The following is a 21,627-nucleotide window of genomic DNA, read 5'->3' as shown; positions in this document are numbered from 1 at the left end:
ACAGACAGGAGATTCACAAAAGGGTTACATCTTTAACCCAAAGAAACTCAATATCTGAAAGGAAATATTTGACAAAAGTTAGTGATAGAATTATAATTAATTTGCTCAGGGAGAACATAAGAAAGAAGTTACTGACCAAATATCTGACCACACTCTTACAACGTCCATGTTTTTTTATAAAGAGAAATGAGGTACTTACAGTTATGATGAACATACAAGTCAAGCACTTTCTGCTATTTAAGAGGTCGTAACAACACTACCCATTTTCTAGACGTTACTGCTTTGAAAGCAATTTACAATTCTTTGCTATCATCACTCACCTGACACTCCAGGAAAGACATAAACCATCTTAGCCTAGTACTTACTGAAATGCCTTTAAATCCTATATTGGAAGGGGGTTTGTGGGTAAGAGCTAGACAGTACTTTTGTTTAGTGCCCACTCTGAAGAAAGTTGGACAGGATGGTAACTTAAATAAAGTTCTGATTTTCCTTTTGTGCCAGATAATGCTCAGATTGAGGATTATCCTAGAAATTTTCCATTTCCCTATATGATAAACCCCCTAGATTTCCTAAATTGCACTGTAAAGTGCATTGAGTCAAGACCAGGTAGAAACTACATTTGGAGCACGGGGAGGCAAGGTGTGGTCTCTCTAACAGTTACTCTTGCATCATGATAGAGAACGTGTTTTCCAACCTTTACAAAGGTCAGATAAAATATGCATAGAGTAATTTAGGTAGCATGAAGTGTGAGTCTAGAGCTGTATCTGTCCCAAGACGCTAATACTTTTTGTGAAAATTAAATTGCTCTGAATCCACATGTGGTTCTGAAGTGCTAATGTTTATGTGGGTAATATTCCCCAGGCAGATACATCTATTTAAAATGCATATATTCATCCATTTGCCTAGTGTAGATTTAAACATGGGAGTTAAGATGAAATAGCGTTTTTGCTTGAATTAGAACGCAATTTAGTGCATGTCAAGAACAGGAGGCAGTATGCAGTAAATCGTAGAGTTAAAAATGCTTCCTTTGAATCCAAATGGCAAAATTTTCAATGTTAAAGCTATACGACATCAAAATGTTGATATACTCTACAGAATTGCCATCATATGTGCTGAATCTGACTGATTCTTTTTGTTTGGATTTTGTATTTGGGGAAGACGGGACCTTTGTTATGAGGCAGCCACTTCCTCAAGCTCCCAACAACTGCAGCTTGTAGGGGGCAGTGACTGACAGGACAGCAGGTCACAGACCATTTTATCTGGGGGCTGTTTGCGTTTCAGCAAGGAAAGAACAGAACGCCATTCCTGCTGCCTATACACTCACTTCTACTGCATACCTGCAAAACCCACGGAGCTGCAGTTAATCACCCATCAACTCTGCACAGTTCAAAGGCTCTGCTGGCCGCGCCGGGGGACTGCCTTTGCTGCAGCGTCTCTGCTCTATTCTGCTTCCACCTCCAGCAGGAGAAAGGGCAAGCCTAGCTCTCTCCCTCTCCAGATTAAATCATCCCAAGCCTTTTGTGCCTAATCAAACTAAAATAGCACTGTACTGACCGCACAGTGTCATTTGTTAAATGACAATAGTTAGAAGAGAAGGTTCATTCAATTTTTAAGCTTTTCTTTTTGAAGCAGTTCTGGTGGTGCTGAGGACTGGAGTCTGAGGGCTGGCTCTGCCTGCTGCCAGCAGGTGTTACACTGCACTCTGCTGGCTCTGCCACACAGTTCTGCTGATGCAGCCACAAACATTTTCTGCTGCAATTATATGCGCTGCTTCAGCTGTGCCTTTATTAAACAGGAAAGGAAGCGGGCCCTAATAAAAGACAAAATATTGACAAACCTTGATGCCTGTATATATGAGACTGTGAAACCATATCACATTGAAAGTGCTCTGAAAAGTCATGTCCTTCCCTGCTCCTTCTACCGTCCAGCTCAGCTCACCCTCCTGCTCAGTGAGGGGTGGGGATCAGGAATACCTCCAGGCAGGAGCATACTGCTCTCCCCTCTGTGTGCCAGCCAATATAGCAGGAAACAGTCATAGTCGTTCACAGTTGAGTAAGACTAAGTGATTGATTTAAGAAGGCATCACAGTAAACAAAGAAACAAAAAAAAGCCCAAACCTGTCCTAAGCAAGTATCAGCAACTAAGAACTTTAAAAGGCTATGATTTTTAATTATTAAGATATACACTAAGGCAGAAAATATTTTTCAGCTATGCCATAAAACAACGGATCATTCTCATCTTGACTACTACTCTTTTCTTTTATTATATGCTTCTCCATACTTAAATTATGTGGGATAGAGAAGTCTCAGATATGTATGAATCATTTCAACTACCAGTAGCTTTCCGTCCAAGGATTCTTCACGGTCTCCTCCTAATCACCTATCAGATGTGAGATGAAAGATAGGATGAACCACTACCGCAATGCATGTCATTTCTTCTACAATTATGAGATGTGCAAAAATAGAATTAAACTCCAAAACTCTTTTCTTTACCACTCGGGGGACATCTTGAGCTCAAACTCCCCTTTGAACAAGTCTAGAAGGAGCAAAAAAGAGACACTGTATGATAATAATAGCACTGAATGCATGCAGAAAATGTGGTAAATTGAGCACAGAGTATGATAAAAATATGAGACAGAGAAATTAAAATTATCTGGTTAATGTATAGGCATATAGGCCCTGGAGGACTGCAAACAGTGTGGGATGAAATAGTGTCCTGTTACTACTTTGAGACAACAAGGTGACGTTAAGGTTTCAGTGCCTCAAGAATGTTTCCACTGGGATCAGGGAATACTCTTTGGAATAAATATCACACTTGCATAAGAAGGAAAAAGTTCACTCCCTGAGCTTTGCTGAAGTGCTAGAAAGGTAGCCAAGAAATTCCAAGGCTGTTCTGAGCGGCTGTGGATCAGATGTCATGCAGCTCAGCAATTTAGTATGAACAGCTGAGAAGAGCACAGACGTGGATAGGAAGAAAATCCCAATGGTTCCACCTCTTAGAAGAGCAAATTATTCATAAAATAAAAAATATAAGTGCATGAAGATTTTTACAGAAGATCCAGAGTTAATTGATAAAGACTAATATAAAAACATTAATAATTTATATATTTTAACCACTACCTATACATCCACTGTTTTCAATACAAGATACACTTAATGTTAATTATGCACTAACAAAATGTTCTTCCCTTTCCTGTATGTTCATTTTGTCTTTTTGACACAGAAATTACAGCTGATGGTCAAGTTTTGAAATACAATAAAATATCAATAAATAAAAAAATTTACATTAGAAAATTTCAGTTAATAAACTCTACAAAACAATCCCCCGGTATTCTTTTAAGTGGAGAAGGGAAACCTGGAGGAGAGCAGCCAGGAATCTTTAGGTGACAAAAAGACCACACTGCCAGACAGAATGAAAGAGAAATGAAGCAAGAGTCTCTGAAGATGGGAGCTTGGCTGAATATGAAGGGGTCTGCATGAATACTGGGTCTGGGATTACTAAGCAGAGGTTGATGATGGGTGCATGTGGGAACTTGAAGTGACTCTGTGCTATGTCTGAACATGTCTAAAATATAGCTAGGTCTGAATACTTCCAAAGCTGACTGTCGATAGTGTCTACATGATTGATAACCAGCAGAGAAAAGAGATAAAAAGCACCAAGAGGATGGAAGCCATTAGTACTCTTCAGCCTGATGGTTACAGAAAGAACCATCACCCCTAATTCTCATTTCTTCTAAAAGCTATTGCCTCCCAGAATGTCACAAAGGAACCTACATAATGGCATCTGGACTTACCAAGCAGTTCCTTATGGATACTAACCAAGGGACACAAACAGTCACAGTCACTCACCATCAGGAAATGACCAAAGCTTCATCTCCTGATTGGCACTCACACATATCCAGACAAAAGAGAGTGTTTTCCATTTTCCCTGCTGAAATGGAGAGGATTGCTAGAGGACAATTTGTTTTTATCTTCTCTTATTCTTATCTTCAAAAGTAATGTTGGTGAGAAGAATCAACAATGTTGACACATTTCATGTATGCAGAGAGCAGTTAGCAAGTTAGCCATAGCCTGGGGGTAGAAGACTGAGTCTCTAAGAAGTATCCCTTAGGAAGCAACAACATAGTGATTCTTTCTGACAGGTTCTGTACATGGATATGTTTCTCCCATCCTGAGCTATGAAGAGGTTGACAGTTGGGCTGGACTTGGCTGCAGGATGACAAAGGCAAGTAGTCTTTCCCAAAAACAGAAGGAATGATGCACTTATTTTCTGAACTAATACCGCAAAGCTGTACTCATGGCTGCTTCCACTGTTGACAGATGGAGACAGGGTAGAAGATTAAATGTTTGGCCAGCCAAGTGTTAGCCACAAATATTCAAGCTGTTTCAGGACAGCTGATGCTCAAGTTCTGGAGAAATTAAAAGGAGGGGGTTGTGTCTCTGCTCTAGATATTAATTTTCTTTTTAAATACCATAGTAATATCCTCATTTTTCTTTGGGTTTTTATATTTTTTTAAAAAGTTTGCACCAACTCACATGTAGCATGCAATATTTCAATTGTTTAGGAAAGCATGGGATTAATTTGGGGAAGCTGTTCTACCCAGGCATGTTCTATATCACAAGGTTAACATTTTGAAAAAAATAAAATTAATTCCATTATAACTTTTTAAAAAATTACACTTCCTTACTTTTTGGAAGAAAAAAAAAGAGATAAAAAAAGTAAACAGAATAGTAAAACAAATACAACTGTGTACCCCTGACCTGACCAGCAATAATTTTGTTTGCCTTAAAAAGTTTCATCTTGACAAGAACATGCTAAGATATAATTCTAATTAAAAAAAGGAACTTTTTTTCTTTCACCTACTTTCAGCTACTTGCCTCTTCTTTTGTATCTTCTAGGTTGCTGCCGTTAATGAATACAAATATCTAATTTTTAGTTTCATTGTCATAATCTAATATTCAGCTACTCAGTGAACCTTCTCTAGCCTAAACGTGAGTACCAACAGAGAAGTGTTGAACTTAACAATTCTCTTTCAGTCTTTATGTGAATTTTTAATTGTATTTGATATAAAATATTTTGTGTAGAGCATAAAAAACCTGTTGTGTCCCCAGAAAGATTTACCTGTTTATATGCAACACATGTACTCCATATTTGCTTTCAATTCTGTACTTTGTTGGATCACTTGCAGGAGTAATCAATTCCTCATTTTTGTACCTGACAATCAAAGAAAAAATAAAACTCATAAATACCAGCAACTATTCATTCATTTGGTAGATCTTTGGATCCAGATATCATTTACTATCATCTGAACCCTCCCTATGAATCTTATCTACTTGCACAGAGTATTTTCCAGGATGTATGGATAGATACATATTGGCCCATGAAGGCAAAGGGGGACTATCATTGCAGCAAGGAAGTGGAAAGAGAAGACGTGCACCCGGTCTAGAAGAGCAGAGGAGCAGAGGGAAGATGGCATGTGACTTGAATTTCGAGTCCGCTAGCCCTGACACAAGATGGGAAGCAAACTTTTTCTTGGATTACAGCACAGCACTTCAGCACCAATAAGGTGAGCAGCAACAGAACTCTGCCTGCAGCTCTCACATACATAGGACAGCACTTGTCTGGAGAGGATGGTAGCTGCAAGGATACTACCTTTATGTCCTCCTCAACAGAAGTTAACACAAAGTGACCATAGATGACAACAATGGTGCTGTGCACAATTATCCAGGCTTAGCAAGCAGCCTGTGAGCTCTTTGTATTTTGTCATTTGATACTTCATCATCAGAGAACTCAATGACCAGAAAGACTGGAATGCCTTCCACTGTCTGCCTTCTGAAATACTTGAGTTTGCTTCTCACATTGCACAGGGCCATTCAGCACGTTGTCCTCCTAATCCTTCACATGCAGTATCAACCGCTACAATCCAGCACATCTTTGAGGATTATAAAGGGGATTTAACATAGCCATTATGCATGTGACACTTATCAGTTATGGCATAACTTTCAAATGAAAAAAGCTTAGCAACATTTTTAGAGGGCTAGGAAAGGCCAGTCTCTTACCATTGTACAACAGGGGCTGGAAATCCTTGTACAGTGAAGCAAAGGCTCACAGACATCTTTTCCCAGACAGTATGAGACCTCAGGCGCACTAGGATTTCAGGTGCTCGACTTATACTTTCTTCTAAAATATGTCTTTCCAGTGCCATATTTTCTTCTACCTATTAAACACAGGAAAATAAAAGAAGCATCTGGCACCACACTCAAATGGGGTAGAAGATCTAATCTTAAATCCACAAAAAGATACTAAATCACTACTCATCTGTGAAGCACAGGCCTAAATTTCAGTATATCTTATAATTATGTTTGGACAGGAACAAAAAGATTCAACAGGTACCATCCTTTGAACAGCAAGCTTATCCAGATGTTCTCTAGCACGGTGCCTGGCTGTGTGAATCTCTTTTTCCAAAGCAGACAACTCACTGGCAAAACGGATTCTTTTCTCATCACTTGAATGAGACTTTTGCTCATGACTCCTGTAGGACAAGAAAAAAATCAGGTAAGAGTAACCAATATGAAGCTTTAAGTTTGTCACTAGCGCATAGTAAGCAACTGAGGGCTCTGAAATCATATTAGGAGGATAAAATCTAATGTAGGAATTATTCTTAGCATCTATCTGCCTATCCTAATAACGAATATCTGAAATTAATATGAATTTTCTTCATTTTCTTTCCCCCTATATTTGTGGTGCCACAGCTACAGAACTTGAAATCTGCTGTGGTCACACTGACATAGTATCCCATAGTCTCAGTTCTCTGGTAATCAAGATCAAGAACCTGCCTGGCCTCCTTCTGATTCCTAATTTTCCTTCCCATGGACACAAGAGGGTAGAGGAGTAAAGGCATATTCTGTGCCTGTTCACACCTGGTAAAAGTTGTGCCTTGCTTACGTTGTACCCTTAGCTTTAGAACCTGGCAGCTCTGCTAGCTCCATGGCTGTATCAGCTGACCTCACCTGAAAGATACAGACCAAGGCTTTCACAAGGATTTGATGAACTGCTGCATGCGAAAAAAGCTGTCCTTGAACAAGGATGAGCAGAAAGTACTATAGAAATTACCAGGAAAATACAACATTTGCAAAAAAATTGTGGGTTGTTCCCTGAAAACCTAACTCCGTAGATTCTTCAGAATTAGTAAAAAGAACCCTAACTCATAAATGTTTTTAGGAGGAGCTAGCCTCAATCTCCTTTGCTCATGCTGATTCAGTAAACAGCCTGTGCTACTCTTTTCTTTTCCAAGAGGACAAAAGAAGGTACTGAATATCAGATATTTCTAACATGTCTATCAACATAGTCAACATATGGCAAGACTTTGAAAGTATTACCCAAATAAGAAAATTTCCATGAAATTCAGTGAGCAGTAGATCAACATATTATTTGTCTGTTATTTAGAAATATTTGATTTTCCTAAAACATTCTGTTTTGAGGTTATATATTTCAAAACAATCAAAGTACCAGAACCATATGGACGTATATGATTTTCACAACATATTTTCTACAAACAAGGCAGAATTCTTTCTTGTAGTATAAATTCTTTGTGTCTTTGGTGCAGTCACTGTAGAGCATAGCAGAGCAGAAATGGTCAAATTCACTAACAGGAATATTGTCATCAACACATTTCCTATGGCACTTCATATCAGGGCTGTAACTGAGATATGACAGTAAGCCCTCTTGATATTAAGGAAAAGACTCAAACAGTTTAAATTGATCTAAATTAGAGATTTAGGAATAGTAGAGTAGCTCTGTCCAAAATGAGTTTTGGATACCAGGTGGATTCTAATTTATTTTTGTTTTAAAGCTGTTTTCAAGGGTCAGAGTAGGGATTAGGGGAACAACTCTGGGTAGAAATATGAGATTGAAAGTGACACTCAGCCATTTAGTGTTCCAGCCAAAACAGATTAATGAAGAACAGCGATAGAGAAACCTCCAGTCCCGTCAGCTGTGAAAAGAGGCCTGACAAAAAAGCAGTTCTAAATGGGACCAGAGCCACTACACGGGTCAGATTTGACCAACAGAGCTTTACCTTTTCCTGGATTCTTGCATTGCTTCATGCGCCAAAGTGCGTGCCCTCCTGGCACAGAGTCTACACGTTGTTTTGCCCAAGCCAGATGATTCATAATAAGCAGCCTGTCTGGAAGCAGCCCTTCAAATATAAAAAACTTTGTTATAACCCAGCAATTCAGGTAAAAAATGAACACACAGAAGTCAAAGAAATTACTTTGAGCTGAATGAGCTGAATACCATGACTGAGCACTGTTCGGTGAGAAACATTTGCATCCTCACTGACTGCACTAGGTGCTGATTCTCACTATTCCTTCAAGAGCTTACTGCTCAACATCTGTCACTTGGGATCATTAGGAGTTCTATTTCATTCTATTAAATTTATACTTATCTCAGTCTTCAATCATTCAGGTGCACTTCAGTGGACCATGAAGGTACAAGCCTGTCTAATACACTAATCACGAAGAATTCCCATAGCATTGTCTGTTTCTAAATAGTCATGCCTTTTTATACTTCACAAAACCTCTTCCATAAACTCTTTCATAAGGGAAGCTGGACAAGCTAGACAGCTAGATAGGCATCTTAATTACTGAGGAGGGAGAACATTGATTCTGAAGAAACCAAGATAAAAAGTCCCAGGCTCTGAAATACAAAGAATGTTTATTTAGTGGCTAAAACTCTAAGATTTCACATGACAAGGGTTAAGCCTTCATTTAAGTTTAAAAAAAGAAATTGAATGACAAAAACTATAACTAGGAATAGACAGCTTCAGATGAAGAAATATCATCATGTCATACGGAAGAATGGTTAAAAAACTGTTTCTGTGATTTCATGGCAATTTTTCTGAAGTCAGAGCTTTAATTTGAGCCTAAAAGGAAGAATTTTCAATTTGGAGATAGCAAACAAGACAGATTCTAAGCTAAAAGGTCTGTGTAGCTATGTTACAACATATAAGAAAGTTTAGTTATGTTGATGGGAGACTCTAGATAAAGAGCATCCCAATGGAAGGAACTGGAAAACTTGTTCTGAATAAATCACAGTTTTTGTAGGTGAAGGGGAAAGGTAAGTATCTTGATTCTAAGAACTAACTACCCAAAATAGAAACCTGTCTAGGCTTAAATACATGGTACTTACTTTCTTGCTGCGTATTCCTCAAGTACATATCTTGTCTGAATGCTGCGATAGGACTGATCAAAGTGCTTGTGCCTCCTCTGGTAAAATGGTACTGCTACTGAAGACATATTTCAGTGCGTTACAACCAGTAATTCCTGCAGAGAGTGAAATTAGCCATATATTCAACCATGCACACATTCATCCATATATTTCAGACATTTTGGCTCGACATTTTTTGATATGTAGAAGTGTGTGAACATGTACAAATGTACAAAATTGCATCAATTTGTGACAAGTAGAGTCATCAATGGTACACATGGGTACCTCGAGCTGTATCTTATCAGTCATACAGTGTGAGCTATGGAATCATAGATGACAGCAATAGAAGATATTTTGTCAGATCGTTTTTCCCCTTCTTTGCAGATGTCATTTAACACCTACATAGAAATTTACAGGGATGGAAATTTGACAGTTTTTTGGGCATAGTTAGGCATTTCAGTTCTCTGCTCTTCAAACATTTTACTTTTTTCATTCTTGCAATTTATGCTCATTATCTCTTGAACAATTCACCATGACAACAAAAATAGACTGTGTTCACCCCCTTTTGCAGCAGCCTGTTGAAGATTTTTTTTACATCTGCTTTCATCTCTTTTGTTTAAACTCAACAAAGATTTCTCATGCAATCTTTTGTCTTGTGATATTTTTTCTGGACCACCAATCATTCTTGTTGCCTTTTTGTGGACTTTCTCCAAAGCATGGCATAGTTTGATCAATATTTGGACAGAAGGTACTCAGGAACATTCAGGGTGCTCCTAAGAAGCAGTGTAGGTGAGAAGAGCATGTTTCCCACTGAGTTAGAGTTAAGCAGATTCCCAACAATGTCATTAAAAGAACATGGAGGTGCCTACATCCCTTTGTGTTCATTAGAAATATGATGACAACTTCTTGCAAAAGTGGGGAATTTCACTAACCATATCCTGAGTTGATGCCAGCTTGTGAAACTACAGTCTGACTTGAATAGGGGGGTCTTTACTCTTGGGCCATTTGGTCCAATCAGTGTTGAAGGATCCCAACTGAACAGCCAATATCTACCCCATGAGGCAGCTACACTTCAGCCACAACTGAAGCAAGTTCTTTCTATAAAATCTATGAACCAGCTTCAGCCCAATCCTGAAGATTTAGTCTGGGAAATTACTGCAGTAAAATCTAATTTCCTACTAAAAGCCAAAGGGAGTGTCCCCATTGCTATGCTTCCCTGTAGGGTGCAGACTGCCAGCTCTGCTCCAGTAGCCAGGGCACAGGTGGAGGAGGCATGGCCTAGGATCCACCCATGTGTACCCACATCAAGTGAAGCAAAGCAACACCAGCTCACCCAGGGGCCATGTTAAGAGTGTGTCAGGGTCCTGGGGACAGCAATGGACCTGACTGTCCCTGCCCAGCCTCCTCTAGGGCTCCTCCCACCCTGCCCACAGCCCAGGACTCCATGTCAGCACCCTAGGCCATCAGCTCCTGTCCCAGTAATGATGCAGAAGGGCCAGTCTCCAGGTCCCCACAGCCTGGCCCTGCCCATACGTGGACCCTGCCAAGAAAAACCTGCCTCATACCCACACCAAAAGTCCACATTTGTAACAAAAAGACACATGAATAGGTGGTTTCATGATGTATATAAAATGAAAGCTCAAAGGGATTTGAATAGAAATTTAGATACTCATTTAGATACAATATTTAACAAGGTAAAATACCAGTATATACTGTATTTCCAGCATAGAGTATTTACCAAGAAAAGGAAATGCTAGTCATTGATCAAGTAGTGTAATAAGCTTCAACTCTGACTGTTACTTTCAGGTAGTCAAGGATAGAGTCAGATGCTCGCAAGTTTTGATGTTCTCACATCAGCTAGTTTTGCATTTTGAAGAAAAAGTAAGGAGAAGACAGTAGACATGCTTAATAACAGAAGCATGTTGTCTTATAAAGTTCTGAGATCAAAGGGATGTTTAGAATTTATCACCTCATAGCTGCATCTTCTGCATAACTTATAATTACCTTTTCAACCCTTTTTTCAAGAGATATGAAAATGACAAATGACACGTTCGGGAATGAGAGCTTTAGACAAAACACCAGACACTGCAAGACAAAAATGAAAAAGGTTTACAACATCACTATGGGGCATTAAAGAAATATATTGACACATTTCTAGAGAAATAAGAAAGTTAACATGACCCAAGTTAGTGCAGCACATCACATTGACGCTAGCTTAGTTAAGTGCTCTCATACAATGCTGAGCTGACATAGACCTCTCATAGAACTATTAACTCATTATAGAACACAATGTCTTAGTTACATGAGCGGAGTTGCATAGACTCACGAGCAGCCTTGGCTTCTCCTAGTTTTGATATCTGTACATCATGTGATGCTACACCTGCAGATATCAAATGCTGGTCTTCTTCCTGCTATCTGACCATGTGGCTACTGTGTATATGACATTTTGTTTCCTCCCTAGTTCACGTATTAACCAGACAATTAATGGTATCATGTTCCTTCTTTTTTATTTTTAATTAGCCTTTTTGCCAAAATGAAGGTGCAAAGGGCAAACCCATAGATTAAGCTGACTCCACTGTTAAGAGCCCCTCATGTTTATATGTTTACATGTCTACATGTGGTAAGTTAAATAATTCTGTGAATTTATCAACATGCAATGTATAACTTGCACTGAGATTCAGTGTATAAGGATTGCAGAACAATGCTCATTTATCTGGATAGATCACAGTCTGAGTTGTTTTCATCTTTGAGATAGGAGAAAACATCTTTGTCATTTACAGTTCAGCTTTTTCCATTAAATGTAAAACTTACATTTTAATTATCATATCTTTGTCTATTCGTCAGCACCCAGGACTTCTCAAAATTTGGATTCAGATGTTTTGCACATTTATCCAAACACCTTAGTATAGAAACAAGGCTAGTCATGCATGCTCAGCTTCCATACAAGTAATTAACTGAGCTTGTTAGGAACCAGATTCATTTTGCCTTCGGTTAACACAGAGGGGAGCTGCCTGGCAACAATTCCAAATGTAATAATAATCATCAGTTAATTACAATGATGCTTCCAAAGTATGTATTTAATACTTAATAGTGCTGCACAGACAAGTATCAGAAGAGCAAAATTACAGTCCCACTATAAAAGCAGGATACCAGGTATTGAGTTCCTGATGAAAGAACTGTCTATTTTATTCCTAGGAATAATATTTTTACTGTTTTCCCAGTTTTTCACTGGTACACATTTATATGAGATGTTTGAAATGTATTTTAATATTTAGTCAGTTAGAGAACATGCTATGCAGATGACAGCTAATCTGCACTGAATTTATTGATTTAGGTGAACCAAAATTTTGTTACTGACGGTGCTTGAAGACCTAGTTATACTGGCACGTCAGTTGGTGGAACTGTCTCAAAAGCAAGATGCAGGTAGTGGTCTGGCAGAGGCACTAGGGGGAAAAACATCCCAGTGTAAAATGGAGAATTCAATAACAAAAAAATTACATAAATTGGTCCAGAGAAAAATAAATTAATTATCTGAATAATTATAACAAATGAAAAAGCAAATCTCATGTGTTATTGACCAAGTTCTACTGCAAGAATTACAGAGACCTAGCTAAAATATATAGCCTACGTGTTACAAAAAATCCTTAAATTTCTTCCATGTAGATTCTATTAACAACTCTGGATTTTAAGAAAAAGACCTGGAGTTACAGGACAACATGGTCCTGAAACATTTAGTGTCTCGTTCTGACATCAGAAGGACCTAAAGTGCACCAATCTGTGTGCTCTATAAACCACTCAGAAGACTATTAAACCCAAAGAAAAATATTACGTCAGCCAAAATGTGCTTAAGAATTAATGATAGAAAACACAGGTTAGGTTATTCAGATTATTTACATAAGTATACGATTCCTCATGCTTAGTAGCACATATATAACAATTTATACTGGACTGTGAGTAAAAGGCAGAGTTCCCAGGACAGGATACGCATAGTTTCGTGACACAGTAATACTGATCTGAATAGAAAGCAATAATCTAGGACACATGACAAGGGGCCACATTCTTGGGCAGAGGAGCCAACGGTCTGATATAAACATTGTTAGCTTGATAAGTGAGTTAATTTAAGATTTAAAGGACAAGTAGTAAATTCTAGCATGATCATTTACACAGCCTCAGAGAGGACGCACACCACCAACTAAATTGATGGATGGGTTGACAAATACCATAGGAAGAACCTGGTTGTGCTCACCATAGATAGACAACTTGCATTCCCAGATTCAGCAGGCTCCTGCCCTGAGCAATGCACCATGCAACATGTACTTTCTTGGCCTGACCTGTCAATGCTATAACATACGACATGCACTTTCTTTGCTCATCTCTGTTCTTGGCCATCTGCAGAAGAGCCAAAAACAATTCACGAGTTCTTGCATGACCTCATGTAGTCTATCCTCCTCATTCCAGCTGAAAGGTCAGTACATCCTGCTCCTACATGCACATCCTCATTCTTGATACTCCTCTGTATCTCATCTTTCTTAAACACCTTTGGCCATTTGTACTTACTGGAGGGGTTGTCTTGTTTTTCCCATGACTTAGGCATTGTTTCCGCAACCCGTCTGTAGTTCTGCTTGTTGTTCTCTACATTGTTCAAGGCTAAGTGTTTTTAGGAAACCATGTTTTGCCAGCTTATACTTCTGTGGTACATTAAAGCCCATGATATTTAACTCATAAAAATATATTTAAAACCATATCACTTACATACCAAAATGAAAGACGAAAAAAAAAACAACCAAAAAACCCACACCTTCTATTCATTGGTTGCCCCTAATGACCAGTTTCAAGAACTACTGTATTGCCTCAAAAAATACATGATCCTTTCCAGTTTATTATATATATATGTTGTAGAAATTGTAGATTTAATAGCACAGTAGCATTTTCCCACAGAAACTGACTTTGGCGGAAATCTTGTAAAACCATCATGAATCATTATGCAGCTCATAGATACTGCAGTCTAAATAGAATGGGATGTAAAGGATCTGGTAAAATCTTCTCCCTTTTGATAATAAACTTCTAAAATTCCAATATGTCTCTCCAGTCTTTTATCTCTGTACATGTGTGTATATTTAGATCTTACATAGAAATTTATGTTCTGTGCATGAGAAAAGATGAACTTAAAAACCCACTCAAATATACAGTTATTGTAAGATGTTTCTGTCCTTCCCACTGAAGACCTTTTTCATTCTGCATAAGAATTCAATTTAACTTTTTTGATAACAGAATACAAATGCTTATCAAATTCTTTTTTTAAAAAAAAAGCATATGGAATTCTCATTTGTTTAAAAACTACCAAATTCCAGACATTACTTAGCAAGCTTTAAGGCTTCTTGTTTTTTCTTTTCTGATGTGTTTAGCTATGTCATAGTTGGTCTTATGTTTTACTGATCACACCTCCTTTGTATGGGAATAGTATTTTCCTCATTTCAAAAATTGGTTTTAAAACAGAAATCATGGACAACAAGTTTAACCTGGTTCAAATCATCCCCAGAAGTGCATGCATTACTTTTGTTATTAAACCTAAAGACAGAGTTCTATCCTCTATTTCTAGTCATCTGAATATCCAGCAAAGTAACATTTTCCAGCAGCTGATGATACCAGCTATCATAGATGTGTCTATTCTTAATAATTTCATGTCTTGAATGAGTAGACTTTTGACATTTCACAACATCAATTGATACTGTTTTCAATGACATACAGGTAGATTCATCAATGTAATGCTATAGCATGTCTATGATTAGTTAGAATGCACACTTTAACCTTGTAATAATCCCTGAATGGTTTGCTTCACCCTCTAGCCAGAACAGTTAGTGTGGAAGTATTTTGAAATATACTATGGGCGGTCATGGTCATGGTCATGGTCATGGTCATATCCCCAACCCTTGATGAGAGACCTTTGCTCTTTGGCAGGTAGGAAGAAGGCAGAGTCATGGGTACCCTTCCCTCCAGCAAGGTCGTTGTGAAGGGGAGGACCAGTTCCTGCATTTTTGTAAGTCTAAAAAAAAAAGTAATTCTGGCTTTTCTATTACTCTCATGAAGGAAAGGAGTGGAAGCTTCCAATCTGACTTTCTTTCCACAACCCTACTAGAAACTAAACAGTATATATCCCAAAAAGGATACTAATATGGATGATATTTTATGAATTCATGATCATACTAGACTGGAAATTAAATGAAGTTGAATTTGTCCACATTGACTAGAAACCTTGCCACTCTAACATTCCAAATGTACAGAGTTCCAACATGTTCTCATAAAGTTTGAAAATTTCCCTTCACTTGGCAAATGTATTACATCCCTCCAACTGGACAGCAAAGACTGTTGAACAGTGAGATGGTGAAAGTCACTTCCCATCATCCCAACATTCAGTATCCTTCATTATGATACTTTCGTTGACTCATAGCCATTATCAACACACAGACATAATTTCAAGAGGATGAATATGATTTCCCAGGACTCTATCAGTGCCATTTAGCTGGAATTAACATATGGCAAAGAACACATCACATAGTCTAGAGCAACAGGGACACCAGAAATACATCTTCTGGAAGCATGTACTTGAAAGCATGGCAGACAAAAAACAGAAGTAGATTTCTTTTTGTCCTAGCTACATTCTACTCTTCAGCATGCCAAATAGTTTTGCCAGCTACTATAGGATTTTATACTTAATTATTTACACACAGACTTTAGATAAAACATACAGTATAAGCCCATAAGAAAGTGGCACTGCCAATATTTGTGCAATTGGAAAAGTACATATTCAAATAGAGCTATAGATTTCTGTAATGTAGTTCTTTATATGCAGCAAGAAAAAGAAGAAATGTTAAGACACAATAAAATAAAGGTGACTATGAACAGAACAAAATTCTACTTTATTTTTTTGTTTTTCTTTTCATGAATCAATCTATGTCCTGCTTTTTTCTTGTTTCCTAAGGAAGTTAATTTATTTTTTTTTACAGAAAAGCACCCAACACCCTCCTACAAGCACTCCCATTTGTTCTGAACAAGAAAACCCTAGTTTGAAAATGGACTTACCAAGGGATATAGAAAAACTGCAAAGCAGAGAGGAAGACCAGCCTTTCCCAGCCTAGTAAACTCTGCCTGAGGAAAACAAAAATAATTCCCCTCTCTAAAGGCTACTGCCCCTTCACTCCCATTTAAGGGCCGATGCAGTTCTATATTTAGAACTAACCAAATGATTCTCCCAAAACTGGGGTCAGCCTAATAGGCAGTAAGGGTGTGGTATAAAAGCAGAAGAAAAGCACTAGCCTTTACACAGTTTTATACTGTATTTTAGTAAAAGACAAGTGTCATTCCTTGAAAAACAGTTGTTTATATTAAAACTGGGGTTTCTTTTCCCAGCAACACCAAGGACATGGGAAACAACCTAATGTCAGAAAACAGTTTAAATTTTTTACTTAGAAATGTTTGAAGTTTTAAAATAATCAATAACTTAGAAGACCAGTGAGGAGATGTAAACTCTAGAATATTATTAGTAGAGACATGAAATCCCCTTAGTGCTTCAGGCTGTAAAATGAGCCTCCCCACTGCTTCCTCAAGAACTCAATGAATTTGAGAATATAACTGCAATATATGAAGGCCTAGTAGTAGTATAAAAAAACCTAATATTTCCATCTCTATAATGTCACCAGTCAACCTGAGAGACATTTTTCTGTGTTTTGTAAGTAAAGCAGGAAGAAATAATATGCATAGAGGCATAAACAAACAGAGAAAAAAAACATAGCCAAAGCGTTCAATTCTGTGAGACCTTGATGGTCCCTGATGTTTCCTGATTATTACCAACTAAAATGGATGTTTGCTGCCTGTAGGGCTCCTAGATTTCTATCCAGAAGCTACAAGGCACTGCTGTGGTGTTTCTGACATGTCCAGATACAACGGAGTAGCAGCACTGGCTCTGAAGAGCTGATAGGTTTGGGTTCAGTCATTCTTTCCCATTCTGGTGGTAGACAACCCCACGGGGATTGCACCCATATGGAGGAAGGGAAGGAAAGGTAAAAAGGTTGACAAGGCCTTGTGGCAAGTGTGAATAATTAATGATATTCCTCTTATTCTATCTGGAAATAGGACAACATGTCTGGGAAAACCTGTCTATATGCGAGACCTAATCCCACCTCCTGATGGTCCATAATGACTCAAATAGTCAATGAGTCAGCAATATACAAAAGGTAGGGAATTAATTGATCTTAAAATGACTTGAAAATAACAAGATCTATTTTCAATTTACTTATATAGGAATGGGATCAAGGCCAAAGTCACTAAATGACAATCTCTTCCAGTGGTATGGAAAACTTTGATACGTGAACAATGTTCTTTTTAAGTCATGCTTTCTTCTTTTATATTCATTTATGGGAAGCAGTGCAAGAGGTAGCAAAGCATTTAAATAACTGAATCTTATCTCATCTGCAGTATTCATCCAAGTTCCCTAAGGAGCTCTGGTAAGGATCTTTCCTACCTTTGTATTGTCTAGGACTACCATTTGCTTGAAATAGATTTCTCTCTTCCTCCCATAGCTCTTGAATTATAACTCAGTTTGACAGAATTACATCTACAGAGACAGACACAGTGGAATGAGGGCATATGCCCTAAATGTAGATGTTGCTTCAGAAGCAGCTGTCAAAGTAATTAGCAGGTAATAATCCAGAGCAAACTCACTTTACTTACCCAGCTCCATCTCTTCTCTCCTACTGCATTTTCCAGGGGGAGGTAAAAGGTCAGTTTTCAGGAAAACATTAAAGTTCTCATTACACTCTGCATTTAATTTCTTGTTCTATATTTATTATCTCTAAAGAAATGGAGTCTTCTACAGCCTGTTCTGTTTGTCTTTACACTTGAGCTCTCCTATATTTTAAGTTCTTTCTTCAAGGTGTGGTTGGATGACAAAGATGTGAAAGTGCATCCTGAGGGTTGTGGGAAATATGACATAGGCAAGAACTGGGGCCAGTCTCAGGTTGTCTCCAGGTAAGTCAATAAATAAATTATTCTTCTCTTCATAGATATTCACAAAACAGGATAGAAAGGAAAACTTAAATATTTTGTTATTCATTGGTGGTGAAATTTAGGCAGCAGAGCACCAAAAATTATCCAACATTCTAATAATTAAATAATTTGCATTATGTTCTCAAACAAACTTCCTCCCAAACATAGAAGGCACCTTCCCCTGATCCCTCCACTTCCCAAACAGAAGTTATTCCTTGAGGTGTTTTTTAAAATAGAGTTTTAGCAGAATATCAGAAGAATTATTCAAGCACTTCAAATCGAGCATGTGCTAAAATCCCTTTGTGAATGTGTTATTTTAGAGTTACTTCTTTATGTTATACCTGTCCCTTGATGTGGGTTGTTTAGCTGATACAGGTGTAAGTAATGGCTCAACTACTCCTGCAAAGGGGAAGAAAAAGAACTGAACTAGAAATCAGAAAAAAGATGTATTAGCTTTTTAGTTACTGGATTAAACAGCAAAACATAAAATGAAATGAAATGCAATGATGTTAGAAGAGGTACTTTTTAGCCTGTAAGGGTGCCTTAATAGTGGCCTTGTACTTTTAGCTTTCTCCTGTTCCAAGAAAACCCAATGCATCTTTGTATGGCAGCTTCTAAATTCCAGCTTTGTTAATATATTAGCTATTGATTTCTTCAAATGCTTGTTGCATATTTATAGTTTCCTATAAAGTAAAAGATTGGTAACTAGCAATGAAGTTCCTCATCTCCGTGGTAGCCCTAATTATTCACAAAGCCCTATTGTGAGGTTTCTAAAGCTATGCTGGAAAAATGGATACTGTGCACTGGTGATCAAAGAGCAGTCTCTTGGATTTCCTTCCCAGCTACCTGAGTCCTAGCATCTCTCTTGGCATTACAAATGAAAGACAAAGCAATGAATGCAAATTCAATCACACAAAAAATAAATCATGCTCTTTCCTGAGTTAGTGCCTTTGGTCAGAAGTTTGGGTTTATCAAGTATGGGTTCCGTATACAAACCACATTGAATGAGTCTCATTCAGAAGAGAATACCACCACCTGAAAGAAACAATTAAAAACAGTTTTGGAGGCAGTGCATCTGCTTATGAAGATTAGCTAACAAGAAAGCAGTAACAGATGCACTTGACTGCTGACAGCACTGTAAATGTGTTCATGCAGCTGAGCACAAATCCTCAAGGTAAAACACACCTTACTGCCTCTTTCAGACACAGAGAGAACAAACGCATAACGAACTCCTAAGAAGCTTAAGCACTTCTCTCTCTACCTCCTTCTATCTGCTTATTTTTATTTTTTCTTGATGTATTTTTTCTTCCTCTGTTAAAGCTTCCTGATTTTCTTTTTCACTACCCAACTTGCAAGTATTTTAAAGCTAGCCACATGCAGCTGAAAACTGCCAAAAGCTAAAACTACCCTTCCCAGAAATGAGGCTAGGCCGTGTGGAGATCAGATCAGAGAAGAGCAAAGTCATTTGGAGGAGAAGGAGAAGAAAACACTTGCAACTAAGAGAACACTGTGCAGCTCCAAAGAGAGAGGACAACAGCAGCTGTGGGGAAAAGAAAAAAAAAAATCACAAAAAAACCCAACAGAAAACCCCACAACAAAACCAAAAAACACACTTACACTTGCTAGAAGCTATTTTAAACAGCCAGACAAGGATTTTCAACCAGAAATTTGACAGAGCTAGACTGCACTGTTTCCAGGACATCAAACACTTCAGCACAAGCCTTTGGACAAATACTAAAATACCTGAGTATAAAAAATGTTGGGATTTTTTCCCCTGCGACATAAGATAAAGTGAATATCTTAGTAAGTATCCTTATTTATGTCTAAGAAGGCAAACACAGACTGAGTTACAGTGAGTCAATTATTTTTAAGATATCTAAACAGTAATGTGTCATCCTGTTGTCCAAGGACCCCCCCTGGAGCACATCAGAGTCAGTGGTAAGGTTTTACTGATTAAGAAAAGCTCGGATTCATATCCTGCTTGATTTAATGTCTCTCTAAAAAGTTGACAGAGGGTTGCTGAGCTGCAAAGAGAAAATACGTGGTTGCCTGATGGAGCAGAATGTTTCAACAATTTCTTTCGTGAGTTATTGCAAGTGGAGATGAGTATATTCTCCATTGCTTTGGACGGCAGTCCAAACAAAATACTCTAGAGCTGGTAATGAGCTGACAGCGATACTCTATTTAAAATTAGGGTTTCAGCCAGTGGGAATGGCTAAATATGTTTTAGCTAAATATATTTTGCTAAATTTTAGGATGAGCTAAGCAAATTACAGTCTGGCCAGTGACATGAAGGTACAGCTCAGATTTTAAATATTGGAAGGGTTGTAATTCTATCAAATCTTTTGGACGTGTTTCTGATAAACCTTAATGAAAACAGCAGCACTTACTGCAGTTTGCTGAGTTAATTAGACAAACCGTGCCATAGGGATATATACTGGCTGTATATCAGCTTAGTGGCATCTCTTCACTTACCTTTACAATAAGATCTGTTTTTCAACCAAGTGCAAAGACAAGGACCATAAAGATGCTTGCCTTAGCCTGGTATATTTATTCCAGTGTCACACAATACACTCTGCAGATACCTGCTACAGCAACAGTTCATAGCTAGGCTTCATGAATGAAGATTTGAGGAGGGCTCTACCCACGATTGTTACAAGCATGCTGGTGGCTAAAAGGCCAATACAAAATAGGCACGTCCAGTTGCAAAAGGCACAGCAGAAAGACTCCTTAGGTGGTATATTCAGCAAGGCATGATTCTTTTTGCATTGTCTTTTCTTCTCTAGAGTGATCCTGCGTGCGTTCTCAAAGGAAGCAGCAGTGTTATAGATGGTGTGTCTCCAGACCTCCCAATTGGAGGCCAGAGTAGACCAGTTATGTTGACCAATATGGCCAAGGCTGAGATGTTGTTTCAGGGAGTCCTTGAATCTTCTCTTCGGGGCTCCTCTCATGCAGCAGCCGGTGGCAAGTTCACCATAAAGCAAGATCTTAGGGAGGCGGTGGTCCTTCATCCTGGAGACATGCCCTGCCCATCGCAGCTGTGTTCTCAGCAACATGGCCTCAATACTTGTGACAGCTGCTTGTTCTAGAACAGATGTATTGGTCACATAATCTGACCAGTGGATGTTTAGGATTGTACAGAGACAGTGTTGATGGAAGTGTTCTAGGAGATGCAGGTGGTGGCAGTAGATGACCCATGATTTGGATCCATATAAGAGAGTAGACAGCACAATGGCTTTGTAAACACTGATCTTTGTACTTTTCTTCAAGTGTGTATTTCACCAAACTCTTTTATGAAGCTTTCCAAAAGCACTATATGCCTTTGCTAACCTGTTGTCTCTCTCTCCGTCAATCTTACTGTGCGAGGAGATGAGGCTA

The 21,627-nt window shown here is 38.3% G+C and overlaps 1 protein-coding gene across 2 annotated transcripts in view; it reads right to left on the bottom strand.

The window, feature by feature from the left end:
• The window catches only part of MYOM2 (myomesin 2), a 77,572-nt gene extending 61,198 nt beyond the window's left edge, over window positions 1–16,374 (bottom strand). The window contains exons 1-7 of one of the 2 annotated variants that reach the window (XM_018088899.1): window positions 16,288–16,374; window positions 11,212–11,292; window positions 9,190–9,323; window positions 8,078–8,197; window positions 6,394–6,532; window positions 6,060–6,217; window positions 5,122–5,214 (exon numbers count right to left, since the gene is read on the bottom strand). In XM_018088899.1, the coding sequence (XP_017944388.1) occupies window positions 5,122–5,214; window positions 6,060–6,217; window positions 6,394–6,532; window positions 8,078–8,197; window positions 9,190–9,296 (617 nt within the window). In that variant the 5' untranslated portion in view covers window positions 9,297–9,323; window positions 11,212–11,292; window positions 16,288–16,374. Of the gene's footprint in view, window positions 1–5,121; window positions 5,215–6,059; window positions 6,218–6,393; window positions 6,533–8,077; window positions 8,198–9,189; window positions 9,324–11,211; window positions 11,293–13,453; window positions 13,473–16,287 lie in introns of those variants that run through there. The other variant, XM_018088900.1, reaches the window with a different exon arrangement.
• Between the last annotated feature and the right edge of the window lie 5,253 nt (window positions 16,375–21,627).

The sequence above is a fragment of the Manacus vitellinus genome, unplaced genomic scaffold, assembly GCF_001715985.3.
Source record: "Manacus vitellinus isolate BGI_N305 unplaced genomic scaffold, ASM171598v3 scaffold_11_pilon, whole genome shotgun sequence".
Lineage (NCBI taxonomy): Eukaryota > Metazoa > Chordata > Aves > Passeriformes > Pipridae > Manacus > Manacus vitellinus.
Note: the sequence above shows the minus strand (reverse complement) of the source record. Positions and strands in the feature narration are given on the sequence as shown.